At 44.9% G+C, this 20,425-nt stretch overlaps 1 protein-coding gene across 1 annotated transcript in view; it reads left to right on the top strand.

The window, feature by feature from the left end:
* xxylt1 (xyloside xylosyltransferase 1) overlaps nucleotides 1-20,425 on the top strand; it is a 52,082-nt gene that overhangs the window by 1,291 nt on the left and 30,366 nt on the right. Inside the window, exon 2 of the mRNA XM_033031327.1 lies at nucleotides 5,847-5,994. Coding sequence (XP_032887218.1) covers nucleotides 5,847-5,994 — 148 coding nt within the window. The remainder of the gene's footprint in view (nucleotides 1-5,846; nucleotides 5,995-20,425) is intronic.

Genomic DNA, 20,425 nt, shown 5'->3' with positions numbered 1-20,425 from the left:
TGCACCTCACGGCGGTATTCCCCGTGTATCCAAGTAAAAGCCTGTTAAACACCACTATCGTCTCAGCCTCAAACACCGCCCCAGCCAGTGCGTTCCAGGCACCCACCACCCTTTGAGTAAAAAAACCCTGCCTTGTACATCATAAAACTTACCCCTTCTCACCTCAAAACTATGACCTCTAAATCATACCCATTTAATGTCCCCTCAACCCGCTCTAATGATGGAGAAATGAAAATTTAAAGACTACTTGAATCTTGAATAAAAAGTAAAATTCATATCAGTGATAACAATGTTCTAAGATTATGGATGTTTTATTTGAAACTTGAAACTGCATTATCTACAGTTCCTTCCCACACATGATTTGCTTCTATTCTGTTTCCCCTAAAGTTTACAATCAATTCCACCGTCTTAAGAGCATTAAGCTCCATGTTGTTGTGATGGCACCCGGACACCAGCTGTATCACTTCCTGCCTGTAGGCAGATTCCTCCCCATCCTGGATTAGTCAATCAGGGTTGTGTCATCCGCAAACTTGAGAAGCTTGACAGGAGTCTGCGGAGGTGCAGTCGTTGGTGTAGAGAGAGTAGAGTAGAGGAGAGGGGAGAGTACGCAGCCTTGCGGTGCTCCTATGCTGAGTGTCAGCGGGTCTGAGATGTGCTTTCCCAGCCTCACATGCTGCGTCCTGTCCGTCAGGAAGTTGGTGATCCACTGACAGAGGGGTTCAGGCATAGTCAACTGAGAGAGTTTGGAGTGTAGTAGCTCTGGCACAATGGTGTTGAATGCAGAGCTAAAATCAACAAACAAAATCCTTGCATAGGTCCCCTGGTGGTCTAGCTGCTGGCGGATGAAGTGCAGGCCTAGGTTGACTGCGTCATCCACTGATCTATTGGCGGTATGTAAACAAGAACTTGAACACAGGTCCAACGTAACCAAGACCTTGAACACAGCCACAGCCCCGCCGACGAGTATGTCCAAATAATCCAGCGAGTGAGAGAAATCTGGAACGATGTTTGGAGGTACCGGATGTCATGTTAATAAGTACATCTCTCATGAAAGTGATCTGTGTGGGGTTTTCACAAAATACACAAACGAACAACCATACAAAACAACAAGGAGCAGTCCACTGTGGCAGCCATCGTCAGCGCCAGTCAGATCTTTGTGGGTTTCAGAGGGAGAGAGGTTTCAGAGAGAGAGGGAGGTTTCATAGAGAGGTTTCAGAGAGGGAGAGGGAGAGAGGTTTCAGAGAGAGGTGAGGGGAGAAAGATTTAGTAGAAACATGAGGTGCAATTTTTTCACTAGGAGGTTGTGGGTATATATAGAATGAGCTGCCTGAGGAGGTAGCTTGGACAGGTACATGGATAAGAAAGGATATGGACCAATTGCGGGAAATGGGACAAGCTTAAACGGGACATCTTGGTTGGCAAGTGGGAGCGGGGCTGTGGGGCCTGTTTCTGTGCTGTAAGAGGAGGAAGGAACTGCAGATGCTGGTTTACACCGAAGACAGACACAAAATGCTGGTGGAACTCTCTCAACCTGAAACGTAACCTATTTTCTCCAGAGATGTTGCCTGACTCGCTGAGTTACTCCAGCATTTTGTGTCTTATCTTCCGTAGCGTGTGTGGGATAGTGTGCAGGGGATCACTGGTCGCAGGCTGGGTCCACAAATGGGGGGGCGTCAGGGAAAGGGGGGGGGGGGAGGTGGAGAATGGGAGAAGGGAGGGAGGGGGAGAAGGGGATGTGGGGAGGGGGGTGTAGTGGATAAGGGGGAGTAGAGTGGAGAAGGGAGGAAGAGGGGGGAAGGGAAGCAGGGGGGAGACAGGAGGGGAGAAGGGTAGGGGGGAGTGGAGAAGGAGGAATGAGGACGGGAGAGGGGAGTTCAGTCGACACTCACTGAATCCATCCCTGTGAAAAGAGACGGTGATCGGATCTGGAAGCGGACCAATACATCTATAAATAAAACTGAACGACTCAGACATCTTTTCATTTGCACAATTGATTTTATTGTATTAATTTTAATATATTAATGTTTAAAATCCATGCATTGAAGGAAGAATATTTTACACCCCACCTGTGGTCCCTAACCTCAACCCTAACCCTAACCGGGTATCACCCACAGGACAGCATACGTCAGCGTGTGACAGGGCGCACGACATGATGAGACACCTGAATGTCGACCCAGGATTTTGAACATTTCAAAATCCTGGGGCTGCAGGGAAGCACAGCGTGTCACTGCATGCCTCACCATGCGTCATGACGCGCCAACCTAATTTTAGGCTGTTGCGAAAATGACATGCAAATGTTGCCCAAGTGGGACAGGCCCTTTAGTTTGTGTTTGTTGGACTTTAATCTGATTCCTTTGACTTCTGGCTTCCACCCGTTCTCACCGTGTTGGATGCTATGCTTGAACACTGGATGGCGCTGTTGGACAGAGGGAGATACATCAGAGCAGCGTCAACTCTGATGCCTGCAGACTTCTGTGTGACCCTGGTTCCCCTCCCACCACACCATGCAATGTGCAAATCAGAGACACACCCAGCTTTGATTGAGCTGGGGACAAAAGCAGAACAAAAGTGAAACAATTAATTTGTGGTCACAAGGACCTGCAGGTGTGTACTTTAGAGATACAGCTTGGCCAAATATAAAGAGTGAGACTTGCTTTGGACAGTGGGGGTTGCCAGAGGTGGTCAGAGTGACGGAGTTTCGCCTGCCACTGGGCCTCGTGATCTGCCCGCCCGCGCCAGGCAGCAAGCTGGGCTACAGGGGTGCTTGGAGGGGGGAGCATGGAGAAGGAGGTGCTGAACGGCGAGTGGTGTCAACTCCTTGGCAGTTGTTCAGCCACTGTATTAGGACATTTACTCCAACTGTCATACACAAATTATTGCTAAGACAGCACTTGGATTACCGTGTGTGCTTCTGGTCGCCCAGCAATAGGAATGATCATAAGTGATAGGAGCAGAATTATACCATTTGGCCCATCAAGTCTACTCCACCATTCATTTGTGGCTGATCTATCTCTCCCTCCTAACCCCATTCTCCTGCCTTCTCCCCATAACCTCTGACAATATAATGATGTCATCACATTGGAAAGACTCACCAGGATGTTAGCTAAATGGAAGCGCTTGCATTATAGGGAGAGGTTGGAGAGAAGGAATGGGTTGACACCCTTCCTCAGACTTCAATCTGAATATTGGTCTCGACCTGAAACACCACCCATTCCTTCTCTCCAGAGATGCTGCCTGAATTACTCCAGCATTTTGTGTCTATCTTCGATTTAAACCAGCATCTGCTGTTCTTTCCTGCACGAGAGATTGGATAGGCTGGGACTGTTTTCCCTGGAGTGTAGGAGGCCGAGGGGTGTCTTTAAAGAGGGGTGTAGATTAGATGGATGGTCACAGTCTTTTACCTAGAGTAGGGGAGTCTCATATTAGAGGACTTGGGATTTAAAGTGGATGGGGAAAAGTGTAATAGTGATGTGAGAAGCAAGTTTTCCACTGCTTCTTGGGATTTAAAGTGATGGGTTTATGGAACGAGCAATAGGGGAAAAGGCTATAGAGGCAGGTACAATTACAATGTTTAAAAGATATTTAAACAGGTACATGAATAGAAAAGTTTTAGGATATGGCTCAAATCCGGGCAAATTGGACTAGTTTAAATTGGCATCTTGGTTAGCATGGACAGGTTGGGCTGAAGGGCCTGTGGCTGTGCTGCATAACTTTAGTAACCTATGACCAGTTTGATGAGAATTGATGGTGGAACTGGAGGTTTGAAATGAGTTTAAGCGTTGTCCTCCATCTCTCCCCTGCCGCACACCTCAACATTTGGCAGGGGATTGCCCTACTTGAATTAACTGTTGACTTCATTTCAGTTTTGCATTTATTTTGGGTATCCACATGCTACTGGAAATGTCAGTGAATAGATTTCCTGAATAGAGTCATTGACTGGAGTACGTTTTTGATCTATTGAATACAGTTGGCATTGCAAGATGCTGATTTGTAATGGCTCAGTTTTGGAGACAGGATTATTTTACAGTGAATCCCTGCCCTTATCTTCAGCAGTGGAAAGTCTTTCTCATGCCTTTTGTCTGAAGTTTGTTGCTGTAACCAGGCATGAAACATGGGATCAGAATATAGAACAGGTCATTCCCTGATCCATTCCCAGAGCCTGCACGGACTATTCTCCAGCTGCCGAGCTAACACAAAGCTCCACTGTGTCTTCATCCTCACTAATTGAAGGGGTCACAGTGTAGAATTCAGAGTAAAATAAAATCCACTTCTTCTAATCTCGCCGATAAGAAAGATGTTCAGGTCGCCCAGCTACAGGAAGGATGTGATTAAAGTGAGCAGCAGAGATTCACCGGGATGTTACCTGGGCTTGCGGGCGTGAGTTACAGGGAGAGGGTGGATAGGCTGGGACTTTATCTTTGGAGCGTGTAGGAGGCTGATGGGGGACCTTATTGAGGTGTACAAGATCATGAGGGGCACGGATAAAGTGAACGCTCACAGTCTTTTTCCCAGGGTAGAGGGATTTTAACGCTAGAGGGCACAGACTTAAGGTGAGAGGGGAGAGGTTTAAAAGGGATATTAGGGGCAACTTTTTCACTGAAGGTAGTCCGTATCTGCAATGAGCTGCCAGAGGAAACTATAGAAGTGGATACAGTTCTGACTTAAAAGGCATTTGGACAGATACAGGATTTAGAGGGATTTGAGCCAAATGTAGGAAAATGGGACCATCCCTGCAATCCATACACTTCTATGATGGCCAAACCTTCAGATGCTCGATGTCTGAACTGTGGTATTCCCATATGGTTGGAAAGTAAACACTTCCCTGATGGCCAAACCTTCAGATGCTCCAGATCCCAGCTCCGGTGTCCTATCTTAACCTCTTCCTTTTTCCTTTAAATAAATCTCTTCCTAAATCTCCCCTCTCTAAAGTTCTCTGGAATGTTTTAACACCACTTGGCTTTTGATCTTCAAACCTATGAATGAATGCACCACAAATCTTTGTCCACATTGTCTGTGGTGCTTCAGCTGAGAGTTTGAGATACTTGTCCTATTTTTGTTAGTTCAGGTTTTGAAACTTGAGGCTTTATCAAGTTGGCCACTTTATTTACATCTTGTATTTGGGAACAGCACAGGAGCAGGCCCTTTGGCCCACTATATCCATGCCACCCATGTTGCCAAGGTAACCTACTCTCCTCTGCCTGCACGTGATCCAGATCCATGTTTGGAGGTCATGCAGCCTGTCCTGTTGAAAGGGCTCTCAATGTGGTTAACTGCTCCTCCACGTTTCCCTGTTACATCTGCTCTCACATCTTCACACGCCTGATTCTCCCACCATCTGACCACACTGAGGTCGGAACCAGTTAACCTAAGCCAACGTCCAGTATATCTTGGGGAGCAGGGTGGAAACTGGAACATCCACAGGGTCATGTGTGTGTGTACAGGGGACAGGATTGGCCCTTGGTCACTCCTAACCTCTTTGTAGTGATTTGTCTCGGCATAAAAGCAGAATTACATTTATAATGTCTATAAATAAAAACCTGCTTGCATTGAACGAGATTGCAGATATCAGTACATTCCCCGATCACAGCAGAGCCGTGACCCCATAACAAGCGGCAGCTCCATGCTGATGTTGCACAATTGTTGTCAAGATGCAAGCGGGGAATGGAATTTATAGATCCAGATCCTCAGGGACATGAAGATTTTTGTCTCATTACGTTTCTCTGCCTGTGTGCACGTTATATGTTTACGCTGACTGGTTAGCACACAACAAAAACGTTTTCACTGTACAACATGTGACAATAAACTAAACTAGAAACACAACTAACCCTGTGCACTCTGTGTGACAGCTCACCTTCCATGACGTGGACACCATGACCCACGAGTTATTCCCTGTGGTTGAACCGATGCAGCAGCTCTTCAGTGCTGGCGCTGGCTCCTACTACAGTGACTCCATTTTCTTCCTGTCCGTGGCCATGCACAGAATCATGCCAGCAGGTAAACTGTGTGTTGTCTCAGCAGTGGCGCTAGAAATATCCTGCAATCACTGAATGTTTGTTCTGTAAAATCATTCACATAATATCCTCTCCTAAGTGAATTTGGCTTTGGCAGGTATTAACATATCATTATCATTATCATAATCATACTTCATTAGCCAAGTATGTTTTGCAACATACGAGGAATTTGATTTGCCATACAGTCCTACCAATAAAAAGCAACAAGACACATAAAATACATTTTAACATGAACATCCACCACTGTGACTCTTCCACATTCCTCACTGTGATGGAAGGCGGGAAAAAAATTCAATCTCTTCCCTTCCTTGTCCTCCCGCGGTCGGGGGCCTCGAGCCTTCCGTTGATGGGACAATCTTGGTTCCAGTAGCTGGTGGTCGGGCCCTCCACGTCGGGGCATTCAAGCTCACTTGGGGGGATCTCAGCTTCCCCACGCCAGGCGATCGGATTCTGGGTCGGGGCTGGTCGAATCTCTTGCGACTTTGGAGCTTCCCGACATCGGTCTCTAACTGAGACTGCAAGCTCCTCAATGTTGAATCCTCAGGCTGCGGTTGGAGCGTCGATCCCAAGCATGGGATCGCAGACTCCAATGGTAAGTCCACGGCCCTGTGGTGTGGCTTAAAGTCAGTCTCGAGCAAGGCCGCCAGCTCCATGATGTTAGGTCACAGAGCAACCGGAGATACGACCCGGAAAACACTCGCATCTCGGGCAAGGTAAGAGATTGAAAAAAAAAGTTTACCCCGACACCCCCCCCCCCCACACACACACATTAAACAAACCAGAGAACATTAACGCAAACTTTTAAAATCACATTAAAAATAACAAAAAAGATGAACAGACAGACAGACCGTTGGTGAGGCTGCCATCGCTGACGGCGCCACCCGTCAATTTAACTTTCTTTGCATGTCGTTTGAAAATGAGCTGAAAGCCTGAGAGGGGTTACTTTTATTCACTGGGATTTCACTGCAATGTTTGGTCGTTGTTGCTTCAGCTGAATTATTCCAGAGAGTTGCTGAGTCACTGCCCTCAACTGTTCCTGACCTCTGGTGAGTGTACACCCATCGCACACGTGTAGGCTTTGAGGAGATGGAATGGTGGCCATAAGTTTCAGTCAGGAGGGTGTGTTGAGGTCTTTTGAGGTTTGTTGCCAAGATAGACCACATGTAGTTGCATTGCGATGTAACTGGAATGGTTGTGGGAGGCTTGAAGCTCTTGGATCAGGAAGGCAATCCGTAGAAGTTCAAAGGGTGGAGAGCATTTTGATAGATTCACATAACCAATTACCAGAAGAGAACAAAAATTTATAGACAGTAGAAAAGTTTAAATAATAATACGAATTCAGGACAGCCCAATCCAAGACCGCAAGAAATTACAGCGAATTGTGGACGCAGCCCAAACCAACCTCCCTTCCATTGACTCCATTTACAGTGGCTTGCAAAAGTTTTCATACCCCTTGAACTTTTCCACATTTTGTCACGTTACAACCACAAACGTAAATGTTTTTTATTGGGATTTTATGTGATAGACCAACACAAAGTGGTGCATGATTGTGAAGTGGAAGGAAAATAATACATGGTTTTCAAATTTTTTTACAAATAAAAAACTGAAAAGTGTGGCGTGCAAAAGTATTCAGCCCCCCTGAGTCAATACTTTGTAGAACCGCCTTTCGCTGCAATTATAGCTGCAAGTCTTTTGGGGTATGTCTCTACCAGCTTTGCACATCTAGAGACTGAAATTTTTATCCATTCTTCTTTGCAAAATAGCTCAAGCTCAGTCAGATTGGATGGAGAGCGTCTGTGAACAGCAATTTTCAAGTCTTGCCAGAGATTCTCAATTGGATTTAGGTCTGGACTTTGACTGGGCCATTCTAACACATGAATATGCTTTGATCTAAACCATTCCATTGTAGCTCTGGCTGTATGTTTAGGGTCATTGTCCTGCTGGAAGGTGAACCTCCGCCCCAGTCTCAAGTCTTTTGCAGACTCTAACAGGTTTTCTTCCAAGATTGCCCTGTATTTGGCTCCATCCATCTTCCCATCAACTTCCCATCAGCTTCCCTGTCCCTGCTGAAGAAAAGCATCCCCACAGCATGATGCTGCCACCACCATGTTTCACAGTGGGGATGGTGTGTTCAGGGTGATGTGCAGTGTTAGTTTTCCGCCACACATAGCGTTTTGCATTTAGGCCAAAAACTTCAATTTTGGTCTCATCTGACCAGAGCACCTTCCTCCACATGTTTGCTGTGTTCCCCACATGGCTTGTGGCAAACTGCAAACGGGACTTCTTATGGCTTTTTTTCAACAATGGCTTTCTTCTTGCCACTCTTCCATAAAGGCCCGATTTGTGGAGTGCACGACTAATAGTTGTCCTGTGGACAGATTCTCCCACCTGAGCTGTGGATCTCTGCAGCTCCTGCAGAGTTACCATGGGCCTCTTGGCTGCTTCTCTGATCAATGCTCTCCTTGCCCGGCCTGTCAGTTTAGGTGGACGGCCATGTCTTGGTAGGTTTGCAGTTGTGCCATACTCTTTCCATTTTCGGATGATGGATTGAACAGTGCTCCGTGAGATGTTCAAAGCTTGGGATATTTTTTTATAACCTAACCCTGCTTTAACCTTCTCCACAACTTTATCCCTGACCTGTCTGGTGTGTCCCTTGGGCTTCATGATGCTGTTTGTTCACTAATGTTCTCTTAACAAACCTCTGAGGCCTTCACAGAACAGCTGTATTTATACTGAGATTAGATTACACACGTGGACTCTATCTACTAATTAGGTGACTTCTGAAGACAATTGGTTGCACTGGATTTTATTTAGGGGTGATTTTATTTAGGGGTATCAAGTAAAGGGGGCTGAATACTTTTGCACGCCACACTTTTCAGTTTTTTATTTGTAAAAAAAATTGAAAGCCATGTATCATTTTCCTTCCACTTCACAATTATGCGCCACTTTGTGTTGGTCTATCACATAAAATCTCAATAAAATCTCGACAGGGCCAGCAGCATAATCAAGGACCAGTCTCACCCCAGTCACTCCCTCTTCTCCCCTCTCCCATCGGGCAAAAGGTACTGAAGTGTGAAAATGCACACCTCCAGATTCAGGGACAGTTTCTTCCCAGCTGTTATCAGGCAACTGAATCATCGTACCACAACCAGAGAGCGGTCTTGAACTACTATCTTGATCATTGGTGACCCTCAGACTTTACTGGCTTTACTTTGCACTAAATGTTATTCCCTTATCATGTATCCATGCACTATAAATGGCTCGATTGTAATCATCTATTGTCTTTCCGCTGACTGGTTAGCACGCAACAAAAGCTTGCACATTGACTTCTCTAACTTCAAATAGCCCTTGCTTTCCCTCTCTCTCCATCCCCTCCCCCTTCTCAGTTCTCCCACCAGTCTTACTGTCTCAGAGTACATTCTATCTCTGTCCCGCCCACTCCCCTGACATCAGTCTGAAGGAGGGGATCGACCCGAAACGTCACCCATTTCTTCTCTCCAGAGATGCTGCCTGTCCCGGGCTGAGTTACTCCAGCGTTTTGTGTCTACTGTTGATTTATACCAGCATCTGCAGTTTTTTCCTACCATTCTTATGGTGCATTCTATCATCTTGATGGGCAATAATTTACAATAATTGAAGCAGAATATTGATTATAATGGTTGAACATTGAGTATTACTTCAAATGGTTTTCCATCACAGCCAGTTGATTGGAAAAAATGCAGCTGTTTGATATTTAACAAGTTCATAATATTGATATTTAACAAGTTGAAAGTGAGCGACCAGTTGAAGTGTGCATTGTGGTGATACATTGAAATATCAGCGACACAAGTGGATTCATTCAGCAGCGTTGGTGGCACAGCTCAACTTAAGATAGACACAACAAGTTGGAGTAACTCAGCGGGTCAGACAGCCTCTGGAGAAAAAGAATAGGCGATGTTTCGGGTTGAGACCCTTCTTCAGTCCTGAAACGTCACCTATTCCTTTTCTCCAGAAATGCTGCCTGTCCCGCTGAGTTAGTCCTGCATTTTGTGGCTATCTTCGGTTTAAACCAGCATCTGCAGTTCCTTTCTGCACAGCCCAGCTTAACTAGTTTTTGCCCATGAGAATTTGTGGCAGGAAATTGAAGTGGAATAAACTTCTTGTGTCGTGTTTGCATTCAAAGCTCTAAACTTTGAGAGCTGCCAGGTCAAATAAATAGTCCTTAATAGTCTTAAAATTAAAACTTGCATTTGTCACAGAACTCCACAGAGTTGTGCGCAGTTATCGTGATGTTGGTACAATGGGCACCTATCCCACACCGCCCTGCAGTAACTCCATGCCTCACTACTTCCACTCACTGAACTGCTCCTCACTGTGAGCATAGTTGTCTGACCTCAGCCTGGCAGCGCCATGGGGACACCTTTCATTCACTTGGTCACTTTGATTCTATGGCATCATCGTTGTGGAACTGTACTCGCTTTTACGATTTAGCTTTTACCATTTCAAATAGAAATAAATGTTTGATCTGTCCCTTGGTCTAACATAACCAATTACTTTGTTAATATATTTTCGGAAGCAGCCTTTCAACAGACTTAAATTTATAGATGTGCCCATTCCCAGGTAAACGTGCAAGTCAAGTTGAGTTTAGTGTTATATGTACAAGTATGGTGAGGGGCAGGTACTTTGTACAGGAGTTGTGGAAGGAAAATCATCTTTATGGCATTTACTCTACCTAAAAGGGAAATTGAAAGTGTTTTTCAAAATTGAATAAGGGCATTTAATTTGGTGATTAATGGTGGAAAATTTGCTTGAAATAAAGAGGGATATTTTCTAGACACGTAGACTCCAAGATATTAAAAATTTTCCCGTAGCAATTCTAAAGGGAAATTTTAGGAGATGTGAAGGGTCTTCAGGTTTTATCGGCATAATTTCACTTTTGTTCCAGTTTATTCTATACCCTGAGAAAGAGCCGAATTGTTCTATGAGGTTTAGTATATTTGGGATACTGACTTGGGAGTTGGTAACATATTAAAAAAAAGTACATCGTCTGCATATGACGAAATCTTATTATTAGTATATTTAGTATTATAGCCATGAATGCTCAGATGTACTCTTATACTTTCAACTAAGGGTTCTATAGCAAGGGCTATAAAAAACGTTCTGGAGATTTAATCCTCAAATATTAACCGACCCAGGTTGCTGTGAATATTTGAAGCAACAGATGGAACTATTTTATGAGACAAATGACACACCTGGTATTTCGGCCTCTTTATTATGGGAATCTTTTAAGGCCTTTATCAGAGGTTCTATTATCTCATATCAAGCTTATCAAAATAAAAAAAATAGTTTGGAACAATTGGAATTAGAAGATTTAGAAAATGCTACCGATCCCTCTATTAATAATATCTTTTTTTTTTAAATTGTCATTGCACATCAGTGCAACAAGGTTTGGTATGCAGCTTCCAACCGATGTCAAAAAAATAAATAAATAAACTGCGACATGACCATCTGAGGGAGACAGTCCAGGGGGGATAGGGGGCACTAAGCAGGGCCGGTTCAGAGCCGCTATAGCTCTGGGAATTAGGCTGTTTCTGAGTCTCGGGCGTAGAAGGCCTTGTAACGTCTGCCGGAGGGAAGTAGTTCGAACAGTCTATTACAAGGGTGTGAGGAGTCTTTATGGACGCTGACGGCCTTCCTGAGGCACCGTGTGTGGTAGATGCCCTCCAAGGCTGTTAGCTGTGTCCCACTAATCATGTGTGACAAACACAATAAGATAGCAGTATTAAAATTCAAGTTAAATCAAATTCTTCCCGCAAGAGTTATTAAGTTATTTCAATATACTAAGCACAAAAGACGCGCACACACACACACTCGCACACATGCCCGCACAGACACACACACACACACACAAAACGCACACACAAAACACGCGCACACACACACACTCTCACACACACACACACACACACACAAAACATGTGCACTCAAAACACGCGCATACACTCTCACGCACACACACACACTCACGCACACAAAACACGCGCGCACTCACACACACACTCAAAACGCGCACACACACAAAACACTCATTAAAACACACACACACAAAACGCACGCACACAAAACAATCGCACACAAAACATGCGCACACACACAAAACGCGCGCACACACACCCTCTCACACACACACAAAACACGCGCACACACTCACTCACACACACACAAAACAGGCGCACACAAAACACACGCTCACACACACACAAAACACGCGCACACAAAACACATGCGCGCACACACACACACACACACTCACACACACTCTCACAAAACACGCGCACACAAATGCGCGCACAGACACTAACAAATTATACATTGTCCATAGATTACACACAACTAAAAGGTCAAAGACTGCAAAAAACCCCAAGAGATTTAGTGTAAAAAGATTAGTAGATGAAAAAACCCCTGCAAAAACATGCAAGTGGGTGTAGTGGTGTGTAGTGTAGTGTTGTGGCTTTGGGTTGTGTAGGTCGGTTCATGGACATGATGGACTTCTGTACCTCCTGCCTAATGGTAAGAGTGGGTAGAGGGCATGTTGGGAGGTGGGATCCTTGACGATATATGCTGTCTTGGCTAACAACAGTAACCACAATCTCTGCAACTCCCGGGATGGCAGGACTGCCATATGCTGAAAGAATGGGTTGACTGGGCTTGTATTCACTGGAGTTTAGAAGGATGAGAGGGAATCTTATGCAGGAAAATGTTCCCGATGTTGGGGGAGACCAGAACCAGGGGTCACAGTTTAAGAATAAGGGGTAGGCCATTTAGGATTGAGATGAGGAAAAACCTCTTCACCCAGAGAGTTGTGAATCTGTGGAATTCTCTGCCACAGAAGGCAGTGGAGGCCAATTCACTGGATGTTTTCAAGAAAGAGTTAGATTTAGCTCTTAGGGCTAAAGGAATCGAGGGATATGGGGAAAAAGCAGGAACGGGTACTGATGTTAGATGATCAGCTGTGATCATATTGAATGGCGGTGCTGGCTCGAAGGGACGAATGGCCTACTCCTGCACCTATGTTCTAACTATGATCTCCTCTGGACTTTTTTGTTGCTGTACGGACTTGGCTTTTGCACTCTCTATGGTCTGGTTACTGGGTATTCCTGATTAGTAATTTATTATGTTATTGTTTATGATATATTTATCTGTGCTATTGAAGTAAGAGTTTCATTGTTCCGTTGCCGGTACATGTGACGATTAAACACTCAAGTCTTGATGCAACCAGTCACGATGTGTACAGAGCATCTGTAGGAGATTGGAGCATTCGGTGAAATATCGACTCTTGAACCAGTGCGGTTTCCTGAGTTGGAAATAGAAGAAAACCCCGCTAATTCAAAAAACCTGTCCAGTTGAAAGCAACAGGTTTTTTTTAATGTTTCTCTGGATGATGAGTGATGTTTCAGTATGTAAGGAATAATTCTAATCTTATCTCAAACTGAGTAAATCAAGACCAGTAACATGAGCTTTGAAGTTGAAGAGTGTTACAATGGAGAAAATAATCTAAAGGTTCATGGAAGGGTTCTGCAAACCAGACCAAGTAGTCTGTGCATTGCGTGTCCTTGTGTTTGTGTAAGATGCCACTGAAGCAAGGGCCAACCCTCCTGCATTGGCGTTGATGAAATGTTGCCGCTCCCAGGAAGTTGTGCAGAATCTTACAGAGACCAGTGGCACTTGGAGCATGTGGGCTGGTGGTGCAGGCAGAGTGGATAGAACTCTCAGTAATGTGCTGTGTGTCAGTGGATGCTGACAGTGACGGGGTGGAAAATGTTTGCATGGTGAGAACGTGCAGTGTGAGAAGCCATGTTAACGCTACCTGACCAATCGGAGCAGTCATGCCTCCACTGGCATGGTGGCGCATTGGTAGAGTTGCTGCCTTACAGCGCTTGCAATGCCAGAGACTCTGGTTTCGTCCTGACTGAACTGTGTTGCCTTCCACCACAGTGGAGAATGCTGTGGTGGATGTCTGTGTTGAATTATGTTGTGTATTAAGTCCTTTTTTTAATTGGAAGGCTGCATGATAAATTCATTTCACTGCACCTTATGATGCATGTGACAAATAAATTTGAACCTTTGAACCGTTGACTACGGATGCTGTCTGTACGGAGTTTGTACGTTCTTCCCGTGACTGCGTGGGTTTTCACCGAGATCTTCGGTTTCCTACCACAGTCCAAAGACGTACAGGTTTGTATGTTAATTGGCTTGGTATAAATGTAAATTGTCCTGAGTTTGTGTAGGATAGTGCTAATGTGCGGGGATCGGTGCGGACTCGGTGGGCCGAAGGGCCTGTTTCCGTGTTATATCTCTAAAACTAATTTTAAAAAACAATTTGGTTCTCAGCTGCTGTTTGTTGTACAAGCAACACCTTCCCGCGGACTATCGCAATGTTTAAGACGCATTTGGACAGGTACATGGATAGGACAGGTTTAGAGGGATATGAGCCAAAAGCAGACAAGTGAGACTAATGTATAGAGCCAGGAGGTTTAGGCACGAAAAAACTCTGAAATAGGCAGGCAAAAAGGCATAATAAAATTACAAAAAGGTATACAGGTGCACAACCTTTTATCCGAAGATCCAAATAACGAAAACCTCCGAATAGCGGACATTTTTTCGGTCCTTGAAGAAAGGTCCTTGAAAACGTTCACCGAGGGTGGCCCGCAGAGGTGACAGCGGAACCTCCGGTCGGTCCTCGAAGAAAGGGGAACTAAATCCCCATTCATAAAAGAGAAGGTGAGGGTATATTGCACGGGAGGGTTAATAATTGACAATATGCTGCTGCCTGCCCGCTGAGTTAAAAAGTTCCCACGGTAGACTTACGATACAGTGTATCGTGAGTCTTGCGTGGGAACTTTTTAACTCACCGGGCAGGCAGCAGCAGATTGTCGCTCCCTTCAGTTTCACCCCACCTACACCCCTCTGCTTCCCGGCCATGTGTGTGACCCCTTCCCTCCCCTCTCCAGCTCCCCGCCCATTGCAACGGCGCGGGGGCTTTGCACTGTCTTCACGTCGGCAATGCCAGCAGGTCAGTGCCAGTCACCGGAGACGTCAGGACCAACGGGACACCGACCCCCAGGCCCACTGCAAGCACGGAGATCCCAGATCAGCAACTCCAGCCCAGCCCCGCTCCAGCTCCAGAGGAACACGCTCCCCGTAGGGGCAGAAGCTGATGGTGTGCAAGGGACGTCTTGTTCTTGGGGTCGCGCAGCTCGGGCTGTGGGCGAACTGCCACTTGTCGCCGTAACGGCCCATCGGGGAGCGGATTCCTCTGGAGTTGGAGGGGGAGGGGGGTATTGTGCTGTTTGATCGCCCCCTACTATCCCAGGGACAGGGAGACAGGACGTTCACCGAGGGCGGCCCGCAGAGGTGACAGCGGAACCTCCGGTCGGTCCTCGAAGAAAGGGGAACTAAATCCCCATTCATAAAAGAGAAGGTGAGGGTACATTGCGCGGGACAGTAGGAATCCCAAGACAAAGTTGAGTGAGCGTTCACCGAGGGTGGCCCGCAGAGGTGACAGCGGAACCTCCGGTCGGTCCTGGAAGAAAGGGGAACTAAATCCCCTTCATAAAAGAGAAGTGGAGGGTATATTGCCCGGGAGGGTATATCGCCTACCTGGAAGAAACCGGACATTTTTTCCAGGATGTTGTCTGCACACCAAAGCTCACCAAAGCTCACGTTTGGCGCTAAACATGGCACGCCAAAGCTCACGTTTGGCGCCAAACGCACATCGCCTCTGTTGCACACGGATATAAGAGTGTGAAAATGTCGCCTTAGGCCGCCTAAGGGCATGTAGCCCCGCTAGGGTGACATGAGTGCGAGAGGTGATTCAATGCTGCGGTCACATTTACAAATTCAGGAATTCATTCAACACACTGCATTTCATACAGACATTTATTCTGCAAGAAAAAACTACATTGAAGACTCAAACTCGCGACCGAGGAACTGCCGGGATCAAGGCGCAAACTCGCGAGCTTGCGGATATGAGCCGAGCACTCTACCACTGAGCCAGCCATTAAAATCTACACTAAAAAATTTCCATTCCGAAGGCCGACAAATTCCGAATTACGAAAAGTGTCTGGTCCCAAGGCTTTCGGATAAAAGGTTGTGCACCTGTACTACATTAAATGACCAAAGGTATATATGCACATATAGCATTTTTTCCCAAATTATCTGGTGTTAAACTATACCGTCTGTCAGACAGAATATGCTTCAGTTGTGAAAAACTTCTTTCTACCGCAGCGGAGGTCACTGGTGCATACCCGAAACAAGCTGCATGTTCATGTAACGGCAACGGTTTCTACCTTCTGGCCAAAGTACAGCAAGTGAAGATGTAAACAACTGAGCAATAGTTGAGCTGTTTGACTTCTCCAATACTTCCGATGTCAACTCCTTTGATGGTTGACCTGCCTCCAATGTACTGATGACCACATTGGCAAAATAACTCCCCACAGCATCGGTTGTCTCGCCTTATTGAGATCCATATTTTGTTGCATGCAACTTCATCTCTAATTTTCTGCACAACAATGTTAAAGTTGCTGTCAACATAATTTTTCCGTAATGATGACTCGCTTGGTATAGGTTCCTCTGTGTATTTCTCAAAAAAAACCCCTGAGAGATTTGTTTTCCAATTTCCACAGTGGAATTCCAGCATTACCTTCGATTTTTCCAGCATCTGCAGTTCTTTCTTAAATAGATCTTGGAGAAGACTGAACCAGCGGGCAGTGGCATGAACGAATGAACGACCGATGGTGGCGCCCCTGGTTTCGCCCGGTGGTGGAAGTTTTCTTGGAAGTTATACTATGTTAACATGTTAATAATAACATTAATATTAACATGATAACATAAAAAATGTCATTGTAATCATGGTACATCTAGAGAAAATAGAATGACCTTTCAGCAAAATGGCAAAAAAAGGCTGATTTAGGCACTTGATCATGAAAAAGGCTCTATCCTGGTGAAATCATCAAAAAAGGCATGAAAAGGCACATGGCATTTATGGCAAAATCCTGGCTCGACTAATGTAGATGTGGCATGTTGGTCGGAGTGGGTAAGTTGGGCCGAAGGGTCTGTTTCCATGCTGTATCTCTATAACTCTGAGGAGGATTTCCTGGCTTGTTCTCGCTGTGTGAAAGTCACAGGTCTGCATTGGATCTCTTAATAGCTACCTTGCCTGCTATTGCCAAAGGAAACTACAATTTGCCAATGTTTAAAATGTACTTTTCTCAATTTGTGCCAAGCCAAAGTTTATTTTTTTGCCTTTTCCATGTCCATGTTAATTCGAGCTGTTTGTTATACCAGACTGGAGTCTCATATTGGATGTAGACTGGCGACAATTCTAGAAATTCTATTAAGATTACATTCCAAAGCTATGAATTATTTCCCACAAAGCATGGAGCATGGTGCTGCTTTATGTAATACATCTATCACCAGTCCTCCATGTACAAGCTAGACTGAAGAATGATGTGTGCCTGAAATATCAACACCTTCTCTGCCGGCACAGGTGACCTGTTGATTATCTCCAAGGATTCGTTGTTTTGTTTCAGAATTCAACACCTGCAGAATTTTACTAAAATCTAGAATTCTATCTATCTCTGCATTAAAAATATCCATTGAATCTCTCTCCAATTCTCCTCATTTAACACACCCAGCAGAACCTCTGATGGCTGGATATCACTGTGGCAACCATGGCCTTGTCCAATCTGAGCTCGGCTCTTTGAGAGGTCCACTCCTCTCCCAAACTCTCTGCAATTTAGACTCTTTACTTTTCTGTCTTCCCAGTCCTGAAGAAGGGTGTTCAACCCGCAGATTATCTGTGACTGCTTGAATGTTTACAGTATGTGTTCTAGTCTCAGCTGCAGTTAACTTGAGCTGCATATTTTCCTTGGTGTTAGAGCCCATTTAGTGTGGCAGCTCTTCGATGCTTTGCTCAGTAGATTGCCTTCTGCTTGTCCCACCTTCTACAACCACAGGAAGAAGATAGAAAACATAGTAACCTATCTGAGGAAGGAGGTGCTGGCTCTGGAGAGGATCTTGAGGAGGTTTACAAGGATGATCCCAGAAGTGAGTTGGTTAACGTGTGATGAGTGTTTGACAGCACTGGTTGAGGGGGGACCTCATTGAAACTTAGAGAATAATGGAAGGCCTGGAGAGTGGATGTGGAAAGAATGTTCCCACTGTAGGGAGAGTCTAAGACCAGGTCACTGCCTCAGAATTAAAGGGCGTTCTTTTAGAAAGGATGTGAGGAGGAACTTCTTTAGTCAGAGGGTGGTGAATCTGTGGAACTCATTGCCACAGAGGGCTGTGGAGGCCAAGTCAGTGGATATTTTTAAGGCAGAGGTAGACAAATTCTTGATTAGAACGGGTGTCAAGGGTTATGGAGAGAAAGCAGGAAAATGGGATTAGGAGGCAGCCATGATTGAATGGCGGAGTGGACTCGATGAGCTGAATCATGGCCTAATTCTGCTGCTAGAACGTGAACTTGAACTCTTGACTTTCCACAGACTTCTGGATTATTCTCATATTTGCTGCCAGTCTGGGTTTTTTCCATCCTCTGTCTCTTTTTTTTAACTTTCCATCCGAGTGTTCTGTCTTCAGCCTGGTTCTCATTTATTAATAAACTGGCAGGTGGAGGAGGTGATATTTGACTCCTCATCTTTTGTCCATCCGTGCAGGTCTGCTCCTAATCTCCCTCCCCTCCCCCATGTGGGAATGTAGCCAACCTGCGGCTGTTGTAAACCAGAATATATCTAAACAAGATTTAAAGTGAGTACAAGTTATTTAATATACTTGTAATTGTAAATACCATCCCATTTAATCTAAAGCTGGTATTTCAGTCTAATGATACAGCACCATTGAATTTTCTCAATGCCATCAGCTCTCCTTTCATTCACCGGTTCAGTTTAAAACATGATAACATGACAGCTGTGGAGATAAACTCATCCACCGTCACGGCTTCCCCTGGGAGAACGGCCTCGCTGCACTTCACTTGTTTTACAGAAAGAGTTTATATTCATATTACTGATCTACCTTCATGCTGCCTCGGGAAAGCAGCCAACATAGCCAAGGACCACTCAAACCCTGGTCATTCCCTCTACCCCCTACTCCCAATAGCCTGAAGATACAGAAGCTTGAAAGCATGTGCCCCCAGTTCAGTAACATCTACTTCCTACTGACCAGTCCTCCTATAAGCCTGGATGTAAGCCCGATCTTCCAACCTACTTCATTGTACACCTTGGATTTTTTCTCTGTAATTGTAACTCTATAATGCTGTAACATGATATTCTGCACTCTGGTATTTTCTCTGTACACTACTTATTATACCAGTCTATGGCTTGATTGTACTTGCCTATAGTATAACCTGATCCGACTGGATAGCACACAAAATAAAGCTCTCGGTACACACAACAACAATAAACCAACTGAGAAGAATTAGAAAACAAACATTTGTGAATCAGTGTATAGCAAAGTCTTCCCATTCGGCGTTCCCTCCCCTTCACATGTAGCATTTTCAGGAGAAAATGTGGGAAAGCAGCCTTCCATTAGCTGCCTGTCCACCACTTTTATGTTGGTTTGCTCCACAACCGGTGTGTCTGATACACAGGTCCCAGCAGATACTTGTCTCAGCTATTCTAACAGTACACAAGATGGGGCAGCTCCATCTCTCCACACTCCTCTCCCAGTCGTACACATTCCTGACTTGGAAATACATCGCCATTCCTTCATTGTTCCTGGGTGTACATTGTGAAATTGTCCACCTATTAGTAATGTGGCAGGTCCTTTAGCAGAAGAACTACAGTGATTTGAGAAGGTGACACTAGCTTCCGAAGGACAGGTGGACATGGCCAATGAGAGCCATGAGTGAACAGTTAACCTCTAACACTGTTTGTACAGCTTTAAAATGTTCAGAAATGTACTTGCCAACTATTTAATCATTTAATACAAATGGTTGTGTTTATCTTTACAAAACTAAAATACTAATTTTCAATAATGAAATCGTTTTTGATCTGAAAATGAGATCGATCATTTTGTACTGTGGGGAAAATGCACTAAATCCCAATTGTTAGAATGGATTTGCCAAGAATTCTGTTTCAATGAGAACTTGTGTTCTCTGTGGGAAATGAGCAGTTGAAAGCTCGATTACGCAAACATTGTACTGATTTTTATTGAACTTTATACCAAGGGAATGCCTAATCCATAGAACAAATATTGTCGTTCATTGAAATGGCAGCTTAATGAAGGAAAAGTATTTGAAGCTGCTTCACAGTTGGGGCAAGGCATTCCAGATGACCAAGAGTCCAGGGAAATCAGTTGAGTTTATTGTCACGTGTACCGAGGTACAGTGAAATATTAAAGGGCTGCCTTAAAGGAAAAAAAGATGGAAGAGGTAG

Source organism: Amblyraja radiata, chromosome 13, assembly GCF_010909765.2.
Source record: "Amblyraja radiata isolate CabotCenter1 chromosome 13, sAmbRad1.1.pri, whole genome shotgun sequence".
Classification (NCBI taxonomy): Eukaryota; Metazoa; Chordata; class Chondrichthyes; order Rajiformes; family Rajidae; genus Amblyraja; species Amblyraja radiata.
This window is presented reverse-complemented; position numbering and strand designations above follow the sequence as displayed.